Below are 19,460 nucleotides of genomic sequence, written 5' to 3' on the forward strand. Positions count from 1 at the left end.
GACAGCTGCCCCTTTAAGTGTGAACCACACTAATAAATTAAACCAAAAAGATAAAGTAGGCGATATTCAACTAAATAAATCCTTAACTTATATGTGCTACGTGATTTATACCTTTAAATATTAAAATGGAATTAAAAAAGTGTACAGATTTGTATATATAAATGCACTATTTAACTACTTGCCATGGACGTCCTCCCGAGCAAGCGCAGTCTGCGTGACCCTGCAGGTCGCGCGCGGCGCGCTCTGTGATCACCGAGTCTATGAGACTCGGCTGCTCACAGATCCGAGTAATGCCCCGTACACACGAGCGGATTTTCCGTTGGAAAAAACTTGGATGGTTTTTCCGACGGAATTCCACTCAAGCTTGGCTTGCATACACACGGTCACACAAAAGTTCTCTGAACTTTCAACCGTCAAGAACGCGGTGACGTACAACACTACGACGAGTTGAGAAAATGAAGTTCAATGCTTCCGAGCATGCGTAGGAATTTTGCACGTCGGAATTTGTACAGACGATCGGAATTGCCGATCGGAACTTTTTCTGACCGAAAAATAGAGAACCTGCTCTCAATCTTTTGTTGGCAGGAATTCCGCCAGCAAAAGTCCGATGGAGCATACACACGGTCGGAATTTCCGACCAGAAGCTCACATCGGACTTTTTTGGGGGAATTTCCGATCGTCTGTACAGGGCATAGGGGGTCGATCCTGGCCCCTTAACACGTGATCAGCTGTCAGCCAATGACGGCTGATCACGTGATGTAAACAGAAGCTCGGTAATAGGTATTTTTTCTTTCCTCACGCTGTCAGTGTGAGGGGAAAAAAAAGCTGATCAGTGGCTTCTGTCAGAGAGACATCCGTCCCTCACTCAGAAAGCTGCGGCTGTGCCCAACAGTGTCACTTGCCAGTGCCCACTGTGCCACCTATCAGTACCCACCAGTGCCACCTACCAGTGCCCACAGTGCCACCTACCAGTGCCCACAGTGCCACCCATCAATGCCCACCAGTGCTGCCAATCAATGCCCATCAGTGTCTAATAATCAGTGCCCATCAGTGCTGCCCATCAGTGTCATCTACCAGTGCCCCCTATCAGTGCCACCTATCAGTGCTGCTTATCAATGCCCTTCAGTGCCTCCCATCAGTGCCAACCATCAGTGCCTATCAGTGCCACTCATCAGTGTCACCTCTCAGTGCCACCTATCAAGCACTGAAGAGGCAGGACTGATAGGTGGCACTGAGAGGTGGCACTGATGGGTGGCACTGATAGGCACTAATGGTTGGCACTGAAGGGCACTGATAGGTGGCACTGATAAGCGGCACTGATAGGTGGCACTGATGGGCACTGATGGATGGTACTGATAGGTGACATTGATGGGCAGCACTGATGGGCACTGATTATTAGACACTGATGGGCATTGATTGGCAGCACTGGTGGGCATTGATGGGTGGCACTGTGGCCACTGGTAGGTGGCACTGTGGGCACTGGTAGGTGGCACTGGGGGGTACTGATAGGTGGCACTGATAAGCACTGATGAGGCAGGACTATCAGTGCCACCTATCAGTGCCCATTAGTGCCACCTTATCAGTGCCCATCAGCGCAGCCTATCAGTGCCCATCAGTGCAGCCTTATCAGTGCACATCAATGAAGGAGAAAAATTTCCTGTTTTCAAAATTTTATTACAAAATATGAAACAGTTTTTTTTTTTCAAAATTCCGGTCCCTTTTTGTTTTATTTAGCAAAAAATAAAAAACCCAGCAGCAATTAAATACCACCAAAAGAAAGCTCTATCTGTGTGAAAAAAAAGATAAAAATTTAATTTGGGTAAACTGTAGCATGACCGTGCAATTGTCATTCAAAGAGTGACATTGCTGAAAGCTGAAAATTGGTCTGGGCAGGAAGGGGGTTTAAGCGCCCAGTAAGCAAGTGGTTAACCTCCATAGTTTATGTTGGTTTTACTTTTCATCCATTCCTAGGTTATTATTACTGCATGTGCATTAACATGTGTTAAATCTCTCATTAAAGTGCGTTTTGGTAAGGCAGCTCACCACATTCATTTGAGTTTTTTTTAAGCTGTGCACCACAAACCATAGATGGTTCACATGTGTACATTGTCATGTACTGAAGCACATGTATGCTGTGGTGTATTTGTAAAGTGCATTGTGGTGTCATTCATAAGGAATTTGACTGTGCCTTGTCTTTTGGGTTACAGAACGAAAGCTCACATCTTTACCATACATTGCTCCAATGTACAGGTCTAAATGTGTCCCTTGTGACCATTCTTGTGCTTTAATTCTTCATGGTCCATGTGTTCAGGAGGGTTGACAAGAATATGCGTCCTGTCCAAATACTGTCTCATCTTAGGTTAGTAGCGATGCACATAGAATCATGTAAAAGCAAACTATGCTGGTCTTTCCAGCTCTACAACCATGGAAGCAACTGCAGGAATGCTTTAACCCCTAACATACAAAACTGCATGTAAAAAAAAATGTTATCACAAGAACAGTGCCGCCTACTAAGGTGTGTCATGATCTGCTGGCTTGCGTAACTCGTTTTGAGTGCACAGAGTCTGAGCCTGAACCTGCTGAATGATGGGAGACAATATTATTCTTGTTGCTGTTATTTCCCTGCTTTCTGCATGTCAGCAAGGTAAGATAACATATATCTGATTATTATGTGCCTATATACAGAGGTCAGTATAACAAGCCCTGTAGAATGTGTTCAAACTAGCAAATGGTATATAGATCAGAGTGTCACTTCCTGACGGCCTAACTCCATAGGACAGTATTGTGCAATCATGTAACACAGTGTCATGTACCTTGCTCTTACACAAAAATATGGAAGGTACAATAACCTGTCATGCACTACTTCGGAGCTGCAACTTCAGATATGAAGCTGAATTCTTAAATCTTATGCCAGGATAAGGATCTTTCTTTTAAGCCACGTGACTGCAATTAAAAAAAAAAAAAAAAAAACGGCACACAAACTCACCTGTATGCCGCAGCATAGATGTGATGCTGCAGCTTTCCCTTGTTCTAATGCCCTGTACACACGGTCGGATTTTCCGATGGAAAATGTGTGATAGGACCTTGTTGTCAGAAATTCTGACCGTGTGTAGGCTCCATCACACATTTTCCATAGGAATTTCCGACACACAAAGTTTGAGAGCTTGCTATAAAATTTTCCAACAACAAAATCCGTTGTCGGAAATTCCGATCGTGTGTACACAATTCTGACGCACAAAGTGCCACGCATGCTTGGAATCAAGCAGAAGAGCGGCACTGGCTATTGAATTTCATTTTTCTCGGCTCGTCGTACGTGTTGTACTTCACCGCGTTCTTGACGTTCGGAATTTCCGACCAACTTTGTGTAACCGTGTGTATGCAAGACAAGTTTGACCCAACATCCGTTGGAAAAAATCCCATGGATTTTGTTGTCGGAAAATCGTATCGTGTGTACAGGGCATAAGACCTGAGAACTGAGGGTTCACATGACCACTGATCGCTCAGGTCTCGGTCTGCTCAGAATGGAGAGCAGTGACTGTTAGTCACCGCTCACTGGAGCACTGGGCTGGGAAAGGGGCAGGTGCAGCTGGCTTTGGGTCTCAGCCACAAGCACTAAGAGCCAGAGCTACCAGTCAGTCAGATAGCTGGGTGGATCCCGACAATATGATCGTGATCCTTCCAGAGCCTGGAGCAGGTCTGTAATGTCAGTTGAAAGCGGGATATAGCTTGCTATAAGCCGACTTTGGGTTACAGGATTGCAAAAGTAAGTGCACTCCTGTGTTCAACATGAGAGGTATGACCGAAAAAAAGCTTTGGCCATTACTGTTTTTTAAATCACATTGGACTCACTTTTTTTTTTTTCATTAAAATCCTTATCCTGGTGTGATAGGTTTGCAAATTAAGCCTATGGTGTCTCGGACAGTGGAATGGCAGAAGTTCCCTTTAAGACACTTTCACACCAAACATGCTGTGGCAACACAGTGGTAATGCAGGATATGTGTGTTGATGCCCAGCGGTGCTGTTCATTGTGAATGACGCCCAACTGCACCTACATAACGCAGTGTGCTGAAAATGCGTACTGTGCAATTTTTTTTGCGCATTGCAGCCCATTGATGAATATGAGCTGTCTAGTGCTGCAAAAAGCCTCAACGCACAAAAACAAGTGAGTTGTTTGTGAGCACACTGCATTGTGGTGTGAAAGGGCTCTATTTCTGCCTAGTCATAATACAGTATAGGTCATGACCTAGGGTGGCAGGCTAACAACTACCTACATATCATTCCTTGACTGTCAGTAACATATTCCAGTGCATAATACAGGGTTCTAAACTACCACCGTGCCTACCAATGCAATCTACCTGGGTCCTCATTGTTGCTGTCCCTGAACAATGTTTGAACTTTTTGTATAATAGCGTACTGTGTACAGTTCACTCACTCTGAGCTCGTACAACTGGAACCAAGCTGCTGTCGGAATACAGTGACAGTGGATGGGGAGCAGGGAAGGATCTGCTTTTCAAAACAGAGGCCACTGGAAAGGTTAGTATATTCATGCTTCTTTTACAGGTGATTTATTATTATTATTATTATTATTATTTAAGGTACTTATCTAGTGCCGTCAATTTACGCAATGCTTTACATATACATTTATTTGGTAAACATGGCTGGTGGAGACAGGTTGACTTGTTAGCCTTTGTCATATTGTGCCCAGCTACTGGCCATAGGCCCACTCATGACATCCCTGGTCTTAGGCCTTAATATTAATATCTAATAATGGAATGTCCACACAATAAATGTCTCTTCCCCACTTTACTGTAGCTTCAAAGATGGCGGTGACATATAATATCACTTTGACATACTGAGAGAATGCTTCAGCACACCTTGCCATACACAAGAGCAAACTTTCTGTAGCAATCATTCAGGTGCAGAACACCAGCACATAATTGTTAAGTCATCTTTCCCTTATTCCTCTTTGGGAGCACCAGAGGGTTGGGGCCAACCTTATTGTATACTAGAATCACAGCCTTGCGCTCCTGTCAAACCAAGATTACCAAGGTGCTTTTCTGTAGTATAGCAGTCTCTCTCTATGCCCCACTCCATTGCTCTACCTAGCCAGGCATGCTCCCATATCTCCTGCTCCCAGGTGTAGTAGTACTCCCATCAGAGAACACATAGCCTGGCCTAAAATCCCTTTTGCATCCTGCTCACAGTCTACAGACAACCGGTACAGAGTCAGGGTGACTACAGCTGGTCCTTCTACAGTCACCTTTGGCAGTAGTTGACTACATCCACATGGCTCTGGGGTGTTTGGCTCGTCTCTTTAGGCTTGTCCCATCCTAGTGTTAAATCAGGTTAGGGAGTCTCCAAACAAGACATTCAGATGAGACAGTGAGCCCAAATCTTTGTAAAAGAATATTAGGTGCTTTATTCATAAACTGTAGTGGAGATACACAACACACCGACTTCCAGCTCTACCTGGCGGAATGAAGAAGGAAGTGTCTCTGACTTACAAACATCAAGTTTAACAATATATACTTATGAATATGCATAAGGTCTAGGCGTGTTATAGGTGTGATCATATAGTTTAGTCCAATCAGCATTCATATCTTCTTAACAGCAAGGGAACAGTTAAGTAGGTGGTTACATCATATGACTGATAGAAAGTGAAAGAAAACATGGGCGCCGCCATGACGGTACTGGATCAGACCAGCTAGATAAGACTGTCCATTTCTTGGAGCAAAAAAAGGGAGTAAACTGTTACTTCTTACCTGGCAGTGAAGGTCATCATAGACTAAAAACTCTGTGTCTAGAAAGAAACAAGAAAGTGCATTACAAATTCTTAAAGTGATGGTCTATATATATATATATAAAAAACACTCAACATTATCAGACCCCTATAATTCTACTCACTAGCATTTAAATGGGCACAAACTCCACTCATTACACCACTATAGGAAGGCTTTGCCAAAAAGGACCCTAACACTCACTTACATAATTTCCTATTTCCACACTATTCTGGAAAACAGCCACCTACCTCCTACCTGCAAAGTAGCTGACTGCACCTCCTAACATCTATCTAGAGCCTCTTACAATCTGGTTGTACAATCACTTTTAAGTTTACCAAAAACTATGTAGTATGAGGGTATTCCTGATTGGAAATAGACTGAATGATTGTATAAATGATCAAAGTGTATGTGACTAGTGTTTAATAAGAAACATGCCGAATCAATATCTCATTTACAGAACACTGGTAGAAACCAGATTGTATCTGTTACGAACGGTGTCGTCGGTTGTCTTGGTAACGTTGTGTAAGAACCTGTAATTGCTTGTTTGCAGATTAACATGAAAAATGTGCCATCCTGTGAAGATAACAAACCTCTAATTTTAATAGAAATATGGAGCACAATGACTCCCCATCTTGCTTATATATTGGATATGTAGGATGATAATCCAATTGTGTAACAATCTATTCATGTGTTATTCACCTGTTATTTATATTGTTCTCCATACAAGTGGGAACTATAGCTCAGGTATATGCTACATTTGGCCTAATCTGATAGATCATAATGTCTGGTCCCAAAGCTGTCAGACAGACTAACTTACCATGTATGACAACTATTAGCCAAAATATCGTCCCTCTTTCCTACTTAAAGTAATATTAAATCCTCAGCATTTTTACCTAGCACATTGAGCACAATAAAATAAATATTCCCCAGCAAACTATTTGCTATAATTCTTACCCAGCACTTGCAGTTTAGAATATTCAGTGCTGCTGGCTCCTCTCTCAGTGCTGCTTCCCTGAACCTCCGGTCTCCACCGGAAACCGTTAACAGTGGACTATGCAGTGTCCAATCAGTCTGTTTGAAGAAGGGAGGGAGGAGGAAGGAGCAGGGGAGTGCCTCGCCATCCTAGGCTATGGGGCTTTTTTTGTTTCTACTGATTAAAACAGTGTATGGCAACACAACTCTAGACCCTGCATGCAAGGGTGGCTCTATAGGATGCTGCAAAAGAACGGAGCCTCTCTGAAACAGGAAAACCCAATGGGCTGCAGTCATGGCACCAACTTAAACAGGCAAGGATTAAAAAATAAAGAAGCTGCACAACCAGTAAGTGATTAAATCAGCTGCTGAAAGTTCTTTGAAAACTAGGGGTTTGAAGTGATATTCAAGTTTTTTTGTTTTTTTGTTTAAAAATACCATGTTATACTTACCTGCTCTGTGCTATGGTTTTGTACAGAGCAGCCCAGAACCTCCTCCTCTCAGGTCCCGTGCCGGCAATCCTGGCTCCTCCCTCCTGCCAAGTGCCCCCACAGCAAGCAGCTCTCTCTCTCCTCATTGGCTCACTGACTTTGATTGACAGGAGCAGGAGCCCATGGTACCCTCTGCTGTGGCTCAGCCAATCAGGAGGGAGAGTCCCGGACAACCGAGGCTCTCGTGCAATATCGCTGGATCAAGATGGGGCTCAGGTAATCATTAGTGAGGCTGAGGGGGGCTGCTGCACACTGACGTTTTTTTTTTTTTTTTTAAATTAATGCATAGAAAAACTTCTGCCTTTAGAACCACTTTAATACAGTATTATTTTAATTCAGCATTTTAACATTTATTTATATGCATCCAGTTTTTCAGAAATGTATGTTTTCAACCTAGCAAAGTGAAACTTGTGCAAAACGTCTTTCATTTTATTTACCTGCACTTTTTTTTGATAGGGTACTATGCCAGACTTGTGGGGAGATCTAGAATGAAACACAAGATCATGCCCCCAGCAGTCACAGGACCTCCAGAATTTGAGAGGACATTCCGTGCACAGTAAGTTTCTGGTTATGATATAGCACTAATTATAGCAGAAATACCTGCCTTTACCAGGCCCCCTATGTTATGTCAATGGGAATGGGCTAAAGTGGCAATGCTGATAAGTGACTAAATCAATGAACCACAAAGATGAAACAAAATAATGCTGAAAATTAGAAAAGTGCTGGTCCTTGCTCTGCAAAAATGAGACCCATCATTTTTATACTCGCATTAATTGCTAATAAAATGTTTTCTGTAGAACATGCAGGCATTATGTACCTATAGATACATTTACAGAGCAATGTGTGAATGAAGTTATATAGTAAATTCAAACAAAATATATGTTTTATTCTGTTCTTAGGCAAAACTGCATAGAGTTCTATCCCATATTTCTTGTTCTTCTTTGGACAGCTGGCACATACTTTTATCAAGGTAATGTAGAAGTTTTGAAAGGACTGAAAGTTTCTTTAATGTTAAGATTTCGTTAGACATACTGTGCATATTCCATATTATTAAATTCTTGAATCAGTCTGAAATTTGCATAAACTCATTACTTCAGGGGTCGGCAACTGGTCGACAGCGTCCAGGTGACTGGTAGATCGTGCCTTCGGCTTGCTGACCTGCTGTCCCCGAAGCATCAAACATAGTAGGACTACTTCTGTCATTTGCACCTGAGCAGGCGCCAGCTGCAGAGGGAGAAGGCAGTCATCAGCCAATGCCTCTTCTGTAGTTCTGGCAGCAGCATATGGTGGAGGATATCTACTGCAGTACACCTCAAAGCTCTGCCAGCAGGAGAGGTGCCCGCAGTTGTTGCAAGACAGAAGAACTCTAGGGTGCACTGAAAGTCTCCTCTCCAATCCCCTACTTCAGGTCAGAGTGTCTTAAGCGACACTGAAATGGCCAGAACAGCATCTAAAACTATGTGAACTCTGTTTTACTATTTTAGGGGGCTCAGGGCAGTAAGGGTGTGCACAGCGACCAAGGGATTAAAGCAGGCAATGAGGAAGCGTTTTATCACCTCCTCACCCCCTGCAGTATCCTCTTGGACCCCACACAATTACGCAGTTGAGGGGCACTTGCAGAGTTGCCTTATTTACTTGAATGGGTCACGATTGGTGGGCGATAGCTCCCACTGAAAGCAACAGGGGGTATAATTCCTGCTGCTGCATGCGTACACCCTTGGCTGCCGCCCTACTGACACTATCCTCTGCCCTACTGACTGATGCCATCTTCTGCCCTACCGACTGACGCCGTCTTCTGCCCTACCGACGGACCCCGTCTTCTGCCCTACCGACGGACCCCGTCTTCTGCCCTACCGACAGACGCCATCTTCTGCCCTACCGACTGACGCCGTCTTCTGCCCTACCGACTGACGCCGTCTTTTGCCCTACTGACACTGTCCATACACCATACACTGCCCTGCTGATACTGTCCACTGCTCTACTGACCGACACTGTCCACTTTGAAGATAGGCTAGGTTTATATATATGTAGCACTAACTCTCGGTGAAGCTGCTGGTTTAAAGCGGGCTGTTACCTTCACTCTCGTTACTTCTGTTTCACCGGAAGCGGGTCTAGGGTCCCGTTGAGTTTCCTTCTGGACGATGTAGACACCAACACTTGAGTAGATTTTCCATTGCTTTAATGAACAAATAATAAAGGAAGTAGCAGGAAAGAGGCAGAAGGAAAGTTGCAGGGAAGCTCAAATACCTTTCCTTAGTATTCTTTAGAACATTCTCTGTAATTGAACACTTGTGGTTGAATGGTTGAATGCAATCTTTGCAGGCCTGGATGGACATCTCTCACTTGCCTAGCAGCCAGTACGTAGCACGAACAAAAGTCTCTGCCACAGACTTGTTTGGAATAAAACCCATACGATCCTCTGCCACAGGATGTATTGGTTTGCGATGAATGTCAGACACAGTACTTGAACCTTTAAGCCAACCCGGCAGTACTATGCAGTAAGACTACTTCAGGATACGTCCTCCAACCGAGTCACCAGGCCCCTCTCCAGACCAGCACTCTGCATGATCCTTCCATGACGGGTCCTCCCCTATGATCTTCTCGGTTGTCCAACTTCTTCACTCAGGATAGACAGCTCAGGACCGTTCCTCTGCTTCTGTGGTAGGCCCCAGACAGGCTTCTGGGCCCACCCACATGCCGCAGCGACGTGGGCCTCCGGAACGGAAGACCACGAGGTGGTACTCTTAATGCATACCTGTCGGCCAGGAGGGCCAGCAGGTGGCTGAAAACGAACCCCTAAACATGGCGTCTGTCCCATAAATACCCTCTCCCAGAATGCAACTCGGAGGACCACCTCCGCCGAGTTGTCTCCGTGACAGAGGAGCATCCATACGCTTCAACACGTTGCTTTTCCAACACCAGCCCATGGTGACAACGACACCCGCCGGCACAGTGTGGAACTACATGCAACTCAGCCAAGCTGGAACAGAGGCAAATCTAACTTCCTCTAACAAGTAACCCACAAGATTTACCTATAAGCGGTAGATTACAAATCTACCAGCGCTACATATATTTACAGTGACATTTGTTTTATTATATTTTTCTAAGTTTGTCTTACTGTTTAGTCAGGCTCTGCTAGTTCATTTCTTAAAAGAAATAAGGGCGACAAACCTTAATCTTTGAACTTGTTGTTCAGGTAGATATCTACATCTCAAAAGTTGCCTACCCCTGCATTACTTTACTATCTATCTCTTGGTTTTAGTATTTTGCATGTACATGCATAAAATACTGACTAGCAACTCATATTTCGTTTCTTTTTTTTTTTTTTTTCGTTTACTCATCCATACACAGTGTATGTTTATATACCTGTGTGTACAGGCACATTGAAAACAATGGGCTGCATTAAGATCAGTAAAAAAAAAACTACAACGCCTGTATGCCTAAAAATACTGGGTTTTTAGACAGCAGTGTGCCAGAGGCCTAAAAATTTTTTGCTAGCTTTATTCCTAAAAATTCTGAAAATAGCTGGTCCACTTACATTTTAAAAGATTTGGAGGTCCACTCATAAAATGTATAAAAGTAGACTAATTTATTATATACAGTAATTTTACAGTTAGGCATATCGGTTGCCTTTAGGTTCAACCTTTTCATAGTGGGATTATTGGACATATCACACTGGAGTAAGTCCACCCAAAACTGATATTTCAGATTCAAGCACATTTTCCTACCAGCTTCCTACTACTCTAGATCACTGGAACTGGGGTGTCTGTACATATGTTTCCAGTTCTGCAGCAGCACTTATGTATTGTATTTTATTTCATGGTGACTACAATATACTGTAAAGACTGATTCTAATGCAATGGTTAGAAGGAGACTTCATTTTGTAGGGTGCAAAGTTGTAAGCTGAGGTTAATATTGAGCACTTAAATTGACATCTAGATTACATATCAGTTAGGTTTTTTTTGCTGTTTGTGCACCGGTTAGGGAGATTCTCTCTCTCTATTTTTCCTGTTTACTTTTATTAGCGAGAGTGAAAGCGAAAGAAGATCCCAAATTTGGGAGAGTTACAAAGGTTTTTTTAGCAACTCTGTCCAAGTGGGGAGATTTTCTTTTATTAACTGTCTTTTACTGTCCCATAGCCAAAACAGGAAGTGATGTATAATTCTTCCAACATGAGAGAATTCCTAGTTGTCAACACAACTCCAAAGTACTGCATGTCCCTTAAGTGATACTTTGGAGGAAACACCATTGCAGTGGTTCACCGTAAAGTTTTGCTGTCATGTTTTGTTTTTCAGAAGTGGCTGCCGCCTTTGGATTGCTGTACATATTTGCACGTCACACCTACTTTAAAGGTTACATAGCCTCTGCTCAGGACAGGTAAGAAACATGTTTCATTTTAAAACAAATAAATTGCCTTTCAGTTTAATACTATGTGAACTTTCAAACTTGTAACACCATGATACAAGACAGTAAGACATGGCTTTGCATGGACTTTAAAAGCAAAACTCTAGACATAGAGGCAGTATACTTAAAGCCGAAGAAAAGCCTAGCAACAACTAATCATAAAAATGTGCCCTACCCCTTACTCCTACCTATCCTGCCTAGCCTGTATAAAAAAAAGATGTGTGTACCTATTTTTAATCTGATCCAGTCCAGTCACATGATCCCGCAGCTCCAACTCCCCTGTTTCAGTGTCCAGCTGCCGCAGGGAAGGAGAGGGAGCAGCAACAATGGCTGGGCCATGGGAGATTGTGGGTGATGTAATCGCTCCCGGAATTTAGAGCCAATTTCTACTCTCCCATACACAGAGCTGAAGGATCATATATGACTGGACCAGAGCAGATTGAAAATAGGCAAGTACGCAGATATTTATAGGACAAATATGAGAAGTGGGGGAGAGAATATTTTTAAGCATATGAAGCGCTACCCTCGTGAGGGCCGCTAGTAGAATCTGTACCCCATTGGTTGCCCCCACTCTGCACGTCCTCTGACACCTCTGACACCCTGGGTTCAGTTGTTATTACCTGTTGACAACAGTAATAAGAGACTTACACAGTACTGATGAAAGAATTTAGCTTTGTTTACTATAGCAAGAATGGCATATGGAAGTGAGTAACATAAACTTGTACGTCAAGTGAATATCTTATCTAAGGCAACAAATCACTAGTAATACATGCAATTATACAGGCTAAGGATTTCTGTTAGTAAGGAGGAATGCACACAATGTGATTAAATACAATCAAACCGTAGGTCAGTCAATTGACACCTATGTGAACAGGCAGCAAAAAGGAAGGGATTGGCCCTTTTTACTATGTCAGACCACTCCTTTCTGTACCTCAGCTCACAGGCACTTAATACTAAGGCAAATAGCAAAACATTAAGCAAACTGTTGTATTTGTAACTTGACTGGCTCCTATAAACAGAGTCCCAGATAACCGAAAGAAGACCCCTTTAGGTTAAACACTAATCACTTGTAAAGATTGGGGAGGGACAAAAGGGGTTAAAGGTAGCTCCGTAGCAAAGATGAAATATGCAAGTCTTCAGCTAGCACTTAAGGAATCTGTGAATATGACAATCCTGGTTGATAGAGCAGAGCAATTTAGCTGGTAGGTTGTTAGACAAAAGAGGATGCAGGCTCTTCCTGTGTAAATTAGGCACAAGTATTCACTGTGTATGCTTGCTGGTTGGTATTGTAACCTGTAGGACTACAGGTGACATAGATGTGAGCAAAAGCACCGGTGTCTGTATAAGGTGTCTATGTGAATAAATGAGCAAGTGCCCAATCACTGTTATTGTAATTGAGGTTGCAGGTAGCAATGAGGATGGTGATGGCTTTTCAGGATCTCCCTCGGGGTCCTGGCTCAGGGGATGGCGTCTGACCTCCATCGCACCACGCCGCGGCCCACCCGGATCTGATGTGCAGGAAGCGTGGAAGGATCAGGAACGGCCTCCAGGCCGCTGCCACATAAGGAGGCAATGCTGTCCACAAATGTCCATCTGAATGCCCACTTGCTGACTCTTTCTTGCACAGGCTGCGACTCGGCCGCAGCACACACAGACACAGAGTTTCTGCTGGCAGATCTAGGCCGGGGTCCCAAGAGAGCGATCTAGGCCTAGACCAGCCTTTTTATATCCTCCCCCAGCAGTCTGTTCTTTTCTCCCAGCAGTCTGGTAGTTGTAATTCAAGCCAGTCCTGTTAGAAGTAAAACCCCAGCATTCTGAACTACACGTCTCATGATGCTTTGCTCTGCTCAATGCTCTACTTTTAGGAAACGACAATATGGAGTCCAAGCCAACACTAGGGGAGATAACTTTATATCAACAGCACTGCACATTGTCCTTGAATTGCAGGCAACATTAGCCGGCTCCTGGCTACACATAGTTATAGTTATAGTTAGGATTTACTTCCACTTTAATCCAGAAGGTTTATGTGAAATTAACATTTTTTTAAGAAGATATCAAGAATCAAAAGTAGGCCCATTAGCTTAAAGTGGTTGTAAAACCTTAAGGTTTTTCACCTTAATGTATTCTATGCATTAGAGTGAAAAACCTTTGCTGTAGCTCCCCCCCAGACCACCCATTTTTCTTACCTGAGCCCGATCCAGCGATGTGCATGAGTGCAGCAGCTCCAGCCGCTTTCTCTTTCCTCATTGAACAGATTCATAGCCGCATCAGCCATTGGCCCCCGCTGCTGTCAATCAAAAGCTGTGACCCTGGAGCAGGGCATGGGGCCGAGCCCTGCTGTCTGTGTCAATGTCAATGCTAATTGAACATTTACAACCACTTTAAAGCTGAAGTTTAATCTGCTTATATTCTGCCCTCCCTGGTTTCTTCACCCCCTCCCCTGTCACCTCATAAAAATGCTAATTAAATTTTCAAATAAAACCTGTTTTCATTGCACATTCTATTTTTAGGCCTAGGGGCTCTGTCTCTGTTTCTCTATGCAATGCAAGCAAATCATGGCTGTTGGTAGGAGCCAGCAGGGTGCTGTGCATAGCTTTCTGGAAACATTGCAGTGACCTGCTCAGTGGTCCTCTGAAGAGCCCTCAGCCCTGATCTAAACAGTGGACTATATCTTGGTAGAAATTATGCAATTATCAAAATGCCTTGATGAGTGGGTCAGTTTGAAGGAGTGGATATTCCTGGGCAGACTGTATTTGCATGCAGACCATCCCAGGTAATGCCACCTGTCAGGGCCGCCATCAGGGGGGTACAGGCAGTACTACTGTAAGGGGCCTGAGCGTCCCAAGGGGCCCGCCTGGCCACCCCCTCTTCCCCCCTCGCCCGCTACAGAGAGGGAGAGGGGAGCATACACATTATGTTGCTGATATAACATCCAACACAGCCAGGGAATGGGATGGGCGATCAAGCCAGCTGGATGTCCACTGTGCAGCGTGGACTAGAGACTTCACCTGTCAGATGAGAGCTGTAATGTCGGGTATGGGCGGGACTACTACTCATAACCGCCCCCTTTGTCAAGCAACCATTGTATAGGGGAGGAGGCATTCGTACATTGCTGGCTGGGGAAAAGGTACCAAGGCATGTTTTTTCAGCTTTGAGTTTCTGTGGAGTTTCTGAGCAGCTCTTCCACGGCTCCTTCAATAGCCTCCCTGCTCTGCACCAGGATCCTTATCTCCTATCTGGTGTGTGTGTGTGTGGGGGGGGGGGGGTTCAGAAGCTGAAAAGGAGTTCACAGAAAAGTTCTTTTACAAAGGTAATCATGTGGAGGATGGTGGAGCTTTGGGGGGTGGGAAGATGAGGGGAGAGGAGAGGTGTGTGTATTGCAGAGGTTATTAGCAGTGGAGGAGAGGTGCAGTATCGGGATGTACATGGATGAATGGACTCTGTAACTAATGTTCTCTTGAACCCTGTACATAACATACACCAGAACCCACCTTCCTGTACATAACATACACCAGAACCCATCTTTCTGTACATAACATACACCAGAACCCACCTTCCTGTACATAACGCATGCCAGAACCCACCTTCCTGTACATAACATACACCAGAACCCACCTTCCTGTACATAACATACACCAGAACACACCTTCCTGTACATAACATACACCAGAACCCACCTTCCTGTACATAATGCACGCCAGAACCCACCTTCTTGTACATAATGCACGCCAGAACCCACCTTCCTGTACATAACATACACCAGAACCCACCTTCCTGTACATAATGCACGCCAGAACCCACCTTCCTGTACATAACATACACCAGAACCCACCTTCCTGTACATAACATACACCAGAACCCACCTTCCTGTACATAACATACACCAGAACCCACCTTCAAGTACATAACATACACCAGAACCCACCTTCCTGTACATAACATACACCAGAACCCACCTTTCTGTACATAACGCACACCAGAACCCACCTTCCTGTACATAACATACACCAGAACCCACCTTCCTGTACATAACATATACCAGAACCCACCTTTCTGTACATAACATACACCAGAACCCACCTTCCTGTACATAACATACACCAGAACCCACCTTCCTGTACATAACGCATGCCAGAACCCACCTTCCTGTACATAACGCATGCCAGAACCCACCTTCCTGTACATAACATACACCAGAACCCACCTTCCTGTACATAACATACACCAGAACCCATCTTCCTGTACATAACATACACCAGAACCCACCTTCCTGTACATAACATACACCAGAACCCACCTTCCTGTACATAACATACACCAGAACCCACCTTCCTGTACATAACGCATGCCAGAACCCACCTTCCTGTACATAACATACACCAGAACCCACCTTCCTGTACATAACGCATGCCAGAACCCACCTTCCTTCCTGTACATAACGCACTCCAGAATCCTGCACACTTTACCTAGCACTCGCCTGAACCCTACACTCTGTACCTCACACTTTCCTGAACCCTGCACTCTGTACGTAAGTGTCAGCAGGGTACAGACTGGTCTGCATATAATGTACAGTAAGGTGTCAGTGTATAAGACCAGTCTGTATTGTATAATGAAACTGTACTGTATTGGAGTGGGGGTTTGCATTGTGGATGGTAGGGGTTGGTAGGAGGACGGTTGGGGGAACACCAAAATGCATACTCGCCTAAGCAGACAAAATTCCTTGCACCGGCCCTGTCTATCCACATCCGCACACAGCATCATCCATCCCTCCAGTCTCCACAATATATCCACATCCACGCCCAGCACCATCCATCTATCCATTCCTCCAGTCTCCACAATGTGGGCGGATTCGGTAGGACGGCCAGTGGGCAGGCCCTGGGGAATGTTGATGATCAGGCCTCGGGGGGCCCAGGATTAAAGCTGTGTAAGGGGCCCCAAATTTTCTGATGGCTGCCCTGCCACCTGTGATGCTGAGCCTCACTGATTGAAAGAACAGAAATTCAATGAATGAAAGTGGCTGGCCAGAGACAGGAGTGAGGAGAAAAGGACTAGATGATGATTATCATCATCCTCCAACCAGGAAATGAGGCTCTATTGGATTGCTGCAGCTTTTAATGCATCCTGTGAGAAGCTCACATTGTGCTCACATTGTGCAAGTGAAATCAGAATAAGCACTTTCAGTAAAGGAGAGGAGCATGTACAACTGTGTAGGACCAAAGCTAAGGCGTTAACCTGTAGTTTGCCCATACTGGGCATTGTCAAAACCGTCTTCTTATCCTTCTTAGAATACTCTAGCCCATAATCCTAATACTTTCTACTGTGGTGGAACATATGACAGCTGAGTTCCCATAATGCAGTGCTCAGTGCCTAGGCAGTTAAACGACAGGCCAGTCCCCCGATCTGAGCTCTGTCATCCGTCTGCTCTTCCCTGAATAAAGGAAGCTTTGATAGCCTCTTTCAGAGCGCTGGAAATGACCCAGGTGCTCATAAAGTGTGTCAATACAGGAAAGGTAAGGATTTGTCATTGTGCTGTAAATCAAGTATGTGTAAACTACAGCTTTACTTTAGTAACCTAGGCAAAGAACAAAGAGCAGCTACCTATTTAACCAAGTCAATACTCATTCTTCATTGTTCTGACTACAAGTAAGATGATACGTGTGCATCATTGGGCTTCTTACACACTACAGCTTGAAAAAGGTCAGTACAGCTCAAAAGTGTGGCATTGCTCAAAAGCATATGCGCGAAAATGCGCACAATACATACTAAGTCCTCTTGCACACGATCCTCTTGTTTGAGCATCTACTTTTTCAGATTTTTTTTTTAATGTATTTTATCGCATATGCGTTAGTGTAAATTCGCTCACATGTTCGCGTCTGCGCGTAAGCTTGTTCCCAGATGGACAATGTCAATGGACAACTTTTTGAATCTGCGCAAATTACTGACCAAAAATGCAGATTTTTCACGATTTTTTTTTTTACTGAAGATCACATGGCACTTGTTTACACGCCTGTGTGTATATGGGCACATTACAATTAATGGGCTGTATTTTAGCTCAGTAAAAAAAATAAGCTGTACTGAGCATTTTCAAGCTGCAGTGTGCAAGAGGCCAAAAAAGAAAAAAACGGCTGAAAAAATAGATGCTCAAACAGGAGTATTGTGTGCGAGAGGCCTCGATGTTCTGTGCACTAGATTAACCCTTTACTATTACAACTGCATCATGATTGGCACATATGTATAAAATACTTATATCATGCATTTGTGTGCTTTCTTTTTCAGGATCCCAGGATTTTATCTCAGCCTGATCTCATTATTCCTGTTACTTCTTGTTGCTATCCTTGGAATTACAAACGGCCTTTTTAAGACTTACCTGGATATAAATATCTTCAAAAAGCTAAAAAATATGCAGTAAATACACATATAAACTGTTGGTATGAATAGTGTTAAAAATTATGTGTACATATAAATTTCAAGTAATTTTGGTCATTTTGTCTCATTTATATTTACTTGCTATGCCCATCATCAGTGTCCATGGTCAAACTTGTTATATGGCTGCTTCAAAAGTAGAGCTGACATAACCTGTCATTATGTGGCTGAGAAAACAATTACATTTTAAGGATAACTTTAAGGATGCGTAATCTCTATTATTCTTTTATTGATGTTTCATATTTTCATGAATGAAGTCCATGGTTACAAACCACAGCTGATGAGATAACAATAATCGCTCAGTATTACAGTTATTGCGCACACATTACTAGTCCCTATATGACAATTATTATTACTTTTTTCAAAAAAACATTGCTACACAGAATGTATAATGTAGCAGAATCTGGGAGAATCTTGCTTGCTGCAGTATTCATGTGACCTTTACTGAAATTAGGCATAATGTACCTTGCATGTTAACGTGGACATCAAGGCAATTTTTTTTCTATCGTGGTTCTTCCACCTAACACCTTATATTTTACATTGCTCTGCACCCAACATTTAAATATACCAGGGACTATATCTTGGCTACAATCTAATCTAAGATTTCATTTTAGCTGTAGCAATGGCACCAAAACAAAAAACCCTCTTATAAGCCACTACCAGTGCCACCACCAGTGCCACCACAGCTAAGAGCATCAACTGAAAGTGCTACCAATGGCATCAGTAGCTCCTTCTCCACCCATAGAGGCTGATTGACAACATTAACATTACCCCTGTGCCATGACTACTGATTGTTTTCCAGAACACATCTTCTTCTAGTGTCTGGTGACTACATCACGTTACCTAGTACATCCCCTGAGTCTACAGCAATCCTTCCTCCTAGGCTCATCATCTTTTCACAGGGAACAAGACAGTGGGATCATGTGACTTGATCCTAATAAACAGTTTTATGGTATTTCCATTAAATCTTATGGCACAATCAGTAAAGGCTTTTAATACATCAGGTTTCTCTAATGAACATTGTTTTATTATAGTCTTTATTCTGGTACCTTGAGTTCCACGTTAGACCTCATGCACGTTGGACATTTAGCCTATGTACCTGAGACTGTGGGCAGGCTTGATGGACCACTTGGTCTTTTTCTGCAGTCAGTGTTCGATTATTCTACTCAAGTCTCATGCCCTGTACACACGGTCGGACATTGATCGGACATTCTGACAACAAAATCCATGGATTTTTTCCGACGGATGTTGGCTCAAACTTGTTTTGCATACCCACAGTCGCACAAAGTTGTCGGAAAATCTGATCGTTCTGAACGCGGTGACGTGAAACACGTATGTCGGGACTATAAACAGGGCAGTAGTCAATAGCTTTCCTCCCTTAATTTATTCT

The 19,460-nt window shown here is 43.6% G+C and overlaps 1 protein-coding gene across 4 annotated transcripts; it reads left to right on the plus strand.

Annotated features, from left to right (window-relative positions):
- The first annotated feature begins 2,499 nt into the window (after nt 1-2,499).
- Nucleotides 2,500-18,272, plus strand: LOC141111848 (microsomal glutathione S-transferase 2-like). Of its 4 annotated transcripts, XR_012236480.1 has the most exons (7): nt 4,408-4,533; nt 7,231-7,459; nt 7,700-7,799; nt 8,143-8,213; nt 11,539-11,620; nt 17,216-17,344; nt 17,924-18,130. XR_012236480.1 is itself a non-coding variant. In XM_073604031.1 (6 exons), exons 2-6 carry the CDS (start codon nt 4,485-4,487, stop codon nt 18,054-18,056), a joined length of 435 nt encoding a protein of 144 aa, XP_073460132.1. In that variant the 5' UTR covers nt 2,513-2,644; nt 4,410-4,484; the 3' UTR covers nt 18,057-18,272. The 4 variants fall into 4 exon arrangements, 3 of the variants coding, with proteins under 3 accessions (XP_073460123.1, XP_073460132.1, XP_073460114.1); XM_073604031.1 differs by lacking the exons at nt 7,231-7,459; nt 17,216-17,344 and adding an exon at nt 2,513-2,644 and having other exon boundaries at nt 4,410-4,533; nt 17,924-18,272; XM_073604013.1 differs by lacking the exon at nt 17,216-17,344 and having other exon boundaries at nt 4,417-4,533; nt 17,924-18,272.
- Nucleotides 18,273-19,460: the final 1,188 nt, after the last annotated feature.

Source organism: Aquarana catesbeiana, linkage group LG01 (genome assembly GCF_042186555.1).
Source record: "Aquarana catesbeiana isolate 2022-GZ linkage group LG01, ASM4218655v1, whole genome shotgun sequence".
Classification (NCBI taxonomy): domain Eukaryota; kingdom Metazoa; phylum Chordata; class Amphibia; order Anura; family Ranidae; genus Aquarana; species Aquarana catesbeiana.

Excerpts from the sequence above, each read along its gene's own strand:
- LOC141111848 (XM_073604013.1), top strand. The coding sequence starts at position 7,366 with ATGGTACCCTCTGCTGTGGCTCAGCCAATCAGGAGGGAGAGTCCCGGA. Across the intron at positions 8,214-11,538 it reads TGGCACATACTTTTATCAAG|AAGTGGCTGCCGCCTTTGGA; the intron begins GTAATGTAGAAG and ends TTTGTTTTTCAG. Across the intron at positions 11,621-17,923 it reads ATAGCCTCTGCTCAGGACAG|GATCCCAGGATTTTATCTCA; the intron begins GTAAGAAACATG and ends TTTCTTTTTCAG.